General features: G+C 32.5%; 1 protein-coding gene across 1 annotated transcript; it reads left to right on the plus strand.

Annotated features, from left to right (window-relative positions):
* Window positions 1-1,735: 1,735 nt before the first annotated feature.
* GS2 (glutamine synthetase 2) lies at window positions 1,736-7,729 on the plus strand. The gene is made up of 14 exons (XM_028076798.2): window positions 1,736-1,994; window positions 3,667-3,927; window positions 4,463-4,502; window positions 4,608-4,711; window positions 4,799-4,847; window positions 4,941-5,047; window positions 5,523-5,610; window positions 5,837-5,965; window positions 6,050-6,124; window positions 6,586-6,639; window positions 6,712-6,749; window positions 6,828-6,987; window positions 7,092-7,152; window positions 7,419-7,729. The coding sequence occupies exons 2-14, from the start codon at window positions 3,683-3,685 to the stop codon at window positions 7,556-7,558; spliced, it is 1,290 nt and encodes a 429-aa protein (XP_027932599.1). The 5' UTR covers window positions 1,736-1,994; window positions 3,667-3,682; the 3' UTR covers window positions 7,559-7,729.
* The last annotated feature ends 277 nt before the right edge of the window (window positions 7,730-8,006 follow it).

Below are 8,006 nucleotides of genomic sequence, written 5' to 3' on the forward strand. Positions count from 1 at the left end.
TTACTTTAAATTTAAGTTCTGTGTAAATAATATATCCTAAATTTGACCTTTATCTTTTCATAGTATTATTAGGTCTGTGTATTTACTCAACATTAGTTGCATCTTGGTACCTAATAGACTATTCTATAATTAATATTTATCTGCATGGTAATCTTAATTTTAAAGAGTAAATAGATTAAAAGAAGTTCATCCATGACTTTAGGAACGAGTCACTATGTTGAATATTTTAGTGAACATGTTTCATTTATATTCTAAAGTTTTTTTCTTTAACTAATTTGATTTAACAGGGGGAAAGTAAGATGGTTCAAAGATTTTTGGTTAATCGAACTCGTAAACTAAGTCTTTTTGTTCATAGACGTGCATTTAAATCACTAACAATTAGCTCAACTAAATTTTTTACAATAATATTAAATAATACTAAATATATAATTTTTGACAAATTCCAAATTATTATAAAAATAGTCAAAAATTGAGTTAAACGTCGTCTTACGGATCAACATTAACCATGAACTTAATCATATAATCATATTAGTTTGAATATTTATTTGACATAACATTCAAATAAAATTTAATTGTTATACCAAACTATTATCACAGTCAATTTGATAATTATAAAAACTTAACTGACTTATAGGAAATGGATAGAATAAGAAGAGTGACACCAATATTTTAGCAAATATTTTCTTATACAAAATTTGAACATATGTAACTATATATAAAGAGAATTCTATCTTTTTGTGTCCACATTTCATAATTCCAACTTTATCCTTTACGATGTAATTATTTGTTAAATTTTTAAAAATTAACTATTACTTTTACAAGTTTTTATAAAACTATTTATTTATCTCCTTTCTTTTTTTTCTTTCCTATTTATCAACAGTTATTTTTTCATATTCTTTCTGTACATTTTATAAATATAATTTTATTTTATTTATTAACTTAATAACATTACAATATCATTAACTATTAATATAATATCATACATATTCATCAAATATATAAACACATACGCTATCGCTAACTTTATTTAAAGCGAATCAGAAATGTATTTTATTTATCAACCGTCCCGTGGAAAAGCGAAACGCAATATCCATATTTTAATTCAATCTTTTAAATTTGATGTGCTTGTAAGTGATATTTTATTCCACTAAAGACAGAAAAACAAACAATTTAAATGGTTACTTAATCTAGCATGAACAACAAAACAAAATCTAGATTTCTCCAATGCTTAGGCAAAAGTGGGACAACAAACCAAACAAAATCACCTTTTATTATAATAATTATTGTATCATAGTATAGTACAATGCTTCCGAGTATAGTTTCACGGTACACATATAATTTAATTCTCACTTTGATTTCTTCACGTAAAGTTATTCTTTAAATTTTGGTTGGTCACATTGTTATTCTCCGTCCTCTTGTACTTACCCGTTTGTGAGTCTTATTATTTTTATACCTAAAATGTTTGGTTATTATAATAATCAAATTGACTTTAATTATGATATACCATTCATATAAGAACTATTACCCGAACTGCGATATCACAAGTGAAGAAGAGAATCTAAGATCTAAAAGAGCTATCAGAGACAAATGCAAAATATTTCTTAATCATTGTGATTACCATAAATCAAGTAGTAAACTCACTGACAACCTTGACAACATGTGATATTATGATTTGGAAAAAGATATTTGCATAATATGTAGAATGATAAAAAAGGTAGTCTGAGAAGAACCTTATCTGTAACATTTGGAGTCCAAGCTTCTCTTGGTGCTCTTTAAGAGACCAAAAACTAATTTCATCCACTCGTAACACACCCCTATCGGTTTTAGAAAAGCCAAGAAAGTTTGTGTCCACCAACCCCTATTTTACACCAGTCTCTCCTACTCTGATATACTATAGCTACTCTTCCCACTGGGTCTCAGGTGGAGACACAAGGAGACTCCCTTCAACCCACTTTCCAAGTTCTCACCTTTCCCCATTTTTCTACTCTGTATTGGTGAGTTTCTCTGTGTCATTGCCTTCAAACTCTTTTCTGAGGGCAAAAGCGTAAAGGGTCACATTTTTGATATTTTTTTTTCTCTGAAGGTGTGATTCTGTTTTTGTTCATGCTAGCTTTTTGATACAGTGGTCACGAGTTTTTTTTTTTTTTTTTTTTTTTTGTTGTGGAACAGTCCCTTAGTAAAGTTTCCCTCATCATCCCATTCCCATCATATTATTGTTTGTTCACTTCAAAGGGGAAGTTTACATTTTACAGTATTTTTTTTGGTAAATAATGAAAATGCATGATGCTTGAAAAGCCAGGTTTGGTGAGTGCTGAATAACTGCAGAATGTGATCTTTCCTGCTCTTTCATTAAATCCCAAATTTTGTTTTTGCTCAAGTAATTATGATGCTTCTTATGTTATCAAGGAAGAAAATAAAAAACTAAAAAATATGGGGCTTGTTTTATTATTTGGGATGCTTTTGCAGACCTGGTTTACTAGAGGATTGCCTCAAATGTTGTTTCACATGTCTGTAAGCTTGGGCAGTGAATAGCTTCTAGTTTTATGGTCACAAGTGGCTTTATTTATCTGCTCAATACACCACTCATTGTATGTATGACTCTTATCGATTGAAAAGGTTACCATATTCTATTCAAGCATATTATATCTTCATATTATATACTACCAAAGCAGACAAATTTTAATTTCCATATTGTGGTTTCTTCTTAAACTAGCCGATAGTGCAAGATTATGCAAGTTTCATTTTAGGTCTAATATAAATGTTCCCAGATACATGTTTAGTGTGTGATGGGAGAAGAAGCTAAAATGTGCTACAAGGACAAGGAAGACTAGCAGAGAAAGATGCCACTATAATGGTTCAAAGGGTATATAGGATTTGATTGAAGACTAATTTGGTCGTGTGGTAATGATAGATAAATGTTGATCTAAGTCTGAACTCCAAATCAAATTCTTTGTCGATTGTATATGTTGGTTAGGTAAACATATTTAATCTGATATTATGGAATTTGCATCTTATAGAGTGTGACGGTGACTCAGAATGGAATGCCATGTTTTTAAATAGGGATTTGTTTAATTTTCAGTATGATCTTAAGTAGTCATCATCTGGGTATGATTGATGTCTATAAATGTTACTTTCTAGATTGTCTTTTTGGCGTTTTATCAGTGATTATAATGCTCTTTGGTGTATATCTAGCCAAAATTGATTCTTTTCGCGAGAGGAGGTTTTGTGATTCATCATCTATAAATAGCTCATATTTTGGTCTTTTTTCACACGCTGAAGTTAGTTTTAAGAAGGATTGATTCAATTGTTTTAGAATGATTTTATGTTTGGCTTCATTTGTTAGTGGTTGCAGAATAGATGATAAATGTTATGCATAATCGTCACCAATAAAAGTAATTTGTCATATACATTAACTGTAATATCACTTTATATTAATCACGCAATCCAATTAACAAAAAATTAAATTGCAGAGATTCAATTGAAAAAAATATAATAATTTTGAGTACTCAATGGACCAAAAAGATTTAATAGAAAGTCAAGTGAAAATACTCATATTTATCAAGGGCGTGAAACTTAATTAAGCCTTCTTATTTAATATTAGACAGAAAATTGTATTATGTATTCTAATTTGATTAATTTTCTGACTGGGATTCTTATCATTTTCAGAGAAGAACTGCACAACATGGCACAGATTTTGGCTCCCTCTACACAATGGCAGATGAGAATCACCAAATCCTCTCTCCATGCAAGTCCCATTACTTCAAATTCATGGAGTTCTTTATTGATGAAACAAAATAAGAAAACCAGTTCTGCTAAATTTAGAGTGCTGGCAGTTAAGTCTGACAATAGCGCCATCAACAGGCTGGAGGGTCTACTTAATTTGGATATCACTCCATTCACGGACAAGATCATTGCTGAGTACATTTGGTATTCATTCTATTCTGCCTCTGAATACCATACTTCATCGAATCTAAGGACTAACTTCTCTACAAGTACTTCTAATACAAAAAAAAGGAACATTTAAGGACTTAATTATGTTTAGCGTCTCCAATTTGATGGGAATCTGGAATCAGTCTTTTAAATTTGGAAAGAAATATTTTAGTTCCTCAAGTTTGAGAAAAACATACATTCTTAGTCCCTAAACACTGTATTTGAGAGATTAAAATGATTTTTTCCTAAATCAAATTCATTTTAAATTTCAAGGATTAGAAAATAATTCAGCCAAAACGAAACAAACTTATCAGAGTTAAAAATTAGCTTACACATGAATTAATTTGTAATTTTTTCTCGTATATTAAGTTAAATTTTAAGTTATACATAAACTAATTTTAGTTTATGCAGGAACTTATTTCATTTTAGTCTCTTACAAGTGTTTACAGAGAAGTTTGTTGAAACATATTCTAACTATTTCCGGCGTGACAATACGAGGTAATTAAAACTGATTTTTTGTATTTTGAAACAGGATTGGGGGGACAGGAATTGATGTGCGCAGTAAATCAAGAGTATGTTATTTATAATGTTGTAAACATAAAAAGAGGGGTCAGTGTTACCATTGTTATTTGAATTGTTTCATGATACTCATGATAACTCTATACTTCATTTTTTAGACAATATCAAAGCCTGTTGAACATCCCTCTGAGCTTCCTAAATGGAACTATGATGGATCTAGTACTGGACAGGCACCTGGTGAAGATAGTGAAGTAATCCTATAGTAAGAATTTTGGCTCTCATCCTTCTGTTAATCTTGCTAACTCTTCCACATTGCAAACTTAATTTGAATCTGTTTTTTATTCTCCAGTCCCCAGGCAATTTTCAAAGATCCTTTCCGTGGTGGCAACAATATTTTGGTAAGGGCAGTTATGCTTGAAATATGTCTCATGGATGTTGATTGAAATTAAAACACAGATATTATCAAATAAACTGATACTTGTTTTGCAAAGGTCATTTGTGATTCTTACACACCTGCTGGTGAACCTATCCCTACAAACAAGCGATACAGAGCTGCTGAAGTTTTCAGTAACCCTAAGGTCATTGCTGAAGTTCCATGGTATATATAATTCTTCTTATCTTTACACATAAATAATTTATTCATATATTTATTTTTGGTTTAGTGTTAATACCAACTATTGTTGAATAACTCTGTGACAGGTACTTGGGTATTATGGGGTGTCCAAGTTCCACATTGAGTACTGTGATATGATAGATAATGACTTAATGAGTAATAATTCCAATTAAAATGCTTTTGAGATTGGGTTTTCCAAGCGCTTGGGTACTTGTTACTGTGATATATGCACAACTTCTATGTATGATGATTTATGACCTAAAATAGAAATAGATAATGACTTAACGAGCAATAGTGGCAACTGAAATTCTGACAGGTTTGATATTTCTTATCTTGTGATGCCTAACGAAATCATGACTGACCATTTGATTACGCTTACTGTAGAAGATAACTGAACTTTGTTCTTGAATTACAATCTTAACAGAAAACATGCTAATGTTTGTATGTTGATTGTTCAAAGGTATGGAATAGAACAAGAGTACACCTTACTTCAAACAAATGTGAAATGGCCTTTAGGTTGGCCTGTTGGTGGCTATCCTGGCCCTCAGGTAATGTCACTTCTTTTATTTCCTTTGGCTTTTATTCACAGTATGGTGTGGGGGGCGGGTATGTTTTCCAAGGGCCTGTAGAAATTCAGGTTTTGGGTTTTCTCACTTATATGTTGTTCAACTTGTTCATTGTTACATAATATGGGACTGTCACACTGATCTCCTACTCCATTCAATATGTCAATTTCATAATGAGGATTTAGTTTGTTATTTTTTCATATTTCAGGGTCCTTATTATTGCAGTGCTGGGGCAGATAAGTCATTTGGACGTGATATATCTGATGCTCATTACAAGGCTTGCTTATTTGCTGGAATTAACATCAGTGGCACCAACGGGGAGGTTATGCCTGGGCAGGTACATCTCTTGCATTTCCCTTTGTTTCAAGTCCAATGAATGTCACATAAGTTTTTCTCATTATTTCTTCTATGCATATTGCAGTGGGAGTATCAAGTTGGTCCTAGTGTAGGTATTGAGGCTGGTGATCATATCTGGGCATCAAGGTACATCCTCGAGGTAATTCACTTTGCCTACCTTTCAGTTTACACACACACTGTTGGACTATTTAACACAAAGGTTAAATTCTTGAAAGAACCAATTCATAAAGAATGTCACAGTACCTTAATCCTGTGGGTATTTTTGGTTCAATATAATGTCAAAGGTTTTAGCTTTTGTGTTGTTCTTGTTCATGTTCTGGTGAATTTTAAGAAGTGGCTCTTTGCTCTAAGCTTGATACATTATCATTATTTGTGTGCTTACCTGAAAATTGCTCCATATGCTTGTAGTTATGCGTTATTTTCAATGAACAGTTATTGCCCATAAATCTTTTAAACTCTTTCCTCTTTTAGAGGCAGATAAGTAAGGTCAAAGAACACCCTGAATGTCCCGTGTAAACTATACTTTGTGCTTATTCTCTTGGCCCTTATCCAATTTTGTGTCTTCTAGTTAAAATATTACATTTTGGTCTGATCTGACAGAGAATTACTGAACAAGCTGGTGTTGTGCTCTCTCTTGATCCAAAACCAATAGAGGTACCGTAATGCTTTAATTGGCAGTATTGATTATCCTATCATATCTGTATTAATTGTTTTGGTGAAACATAGGGTGACTGGAATGGTGCAGGATGCCACACCAATTACAGGTTTTTGGCCATACCTCTTTGCATATGTCTTTTTGATTTACTAAATTACTGAGTTTGTAAAACACATTTGCCTTTTAGTACAAAGAGCATGAGGGAAGATGGAGGCTTTGAGGTAATAAAGAAGGCAATTTTGAATCTATCACTTCGCCATAATGAGCACATTAGTGCATATGGAGAAGGAAATGAAAGAAGGTTGACAGGAAAGCATGAGACAGCAAGCATTAACACATTTTCTTGGGTATGTTTTCAAACTTGCCAATAACTATTATTGTTAAGGACACCATAATCAAGTATGAAGCTTTTCTTCTTGTGTGAAGGATACTAATAAAATTGAACGTGCAGGGAGTTGCTAATCGTGGTTGCTCAATCCGTGTGGGAAGAGACACAGAGAAGAATGGCAAAGGTGAGGTCATTACTTATTTGACTTTTGAATAATAATTGCTATTTGCCAATGCAACAACTTCAGCTTACTATTAGGCTTATTGATTGGATATTCTTGCCGTGTCTCTTTGATCCCATTTTTCTAATTTTATTGTTCTTGCTATTTTTTGTTGTTTTCTTTTTCTGTTCCAATTTTTTTATTATACCACCAAACTAAAAATATGTAATATCTAAAATTGTCAAATATTACTGTAGATTAACTATTAACCCTAATCCTATTGATCATAGGTTACTTGGAGGACAGGCGCCCTGCTTCAAACATGGATCCATATGTTGTGACATCATTACTTGCAGAGACTACACTATTGTGGGAGCCAACTCTGGAGGCTGAAGCTCTTGCAGCTCAGAAGTTATCATTGAAGGTCTGAATTTATTGATTGATGGCATTGTGGATGGAACCTGTAGTTTGTAAGGAGCTGGAAAGCTCTTGCACTTTCCTTTTACATCATTACTTGTTTGGACCAAAGAGGTTGCCATGCCCAGTTACATTGGTTGTCATATGAAATTCACATCGTATATCAGAAGTTTGGTTGGTACTATTTGCTTCTGGACAAAAAATTTCATTTATGCTTGGCCACATTCTGTGTCCCCTCTTAATTTCTTCGCCTACAAATAACTGAGCTTTCTTTTTTGGTCAAGAGAATAACTGAGTTTGTATAGCTCAGAAATGCAGGCATTCAATTTTTCTTACATTACAACTGTTTCTTTGGAGAGGAGACTTAGCTTAATTAAAATATTGAGAACCTTGTAATGAACATGGAACATGAATCAAACCTTGTGTGAAAGGATTTACAGACCCTTTCATGAGGTAAACCA

Source organism: Vigna unguiculata, chromosome 6 (genome assembly GCF_037176805.1).
Source record: "Vigna unguiculata cultivar grain cowpea cultivar isolate G323 ecotype 2 chromosome 6, ASM3717680v1, whole genome shotgun sequence".
Lineage (NCBI taxonomy): Eukaryota > Viridiplantae > Streptophyta > Magnoliopsida > Fabales > Fabaceae > Vigna > Vigna unguiculata.

Bases quoted from the DNA above. Each gene is read 5' to 3' on its own strand.
- GS2 (XM_028076798.2), top strand. From the start codon at position 3,683: ATGGCACAGATTTTGGCTCCCTCTACACAATGGCAGATGAGAATCACC. The intron at 3,928-4,462 runs GTATTCATTCTA...ATTTTGAAACAG, and splicing joins ATCATTGCTGAGTACATTTG to GATTGGGGGGACAGGAATTG. The intron at 7,153-7,418 runs GTGAGGTCATTA...TATTGATCATAG, and splicing joins CACAGAGAAGAATGGCAAAG to GTTACTTGGAGGACAGGCGC.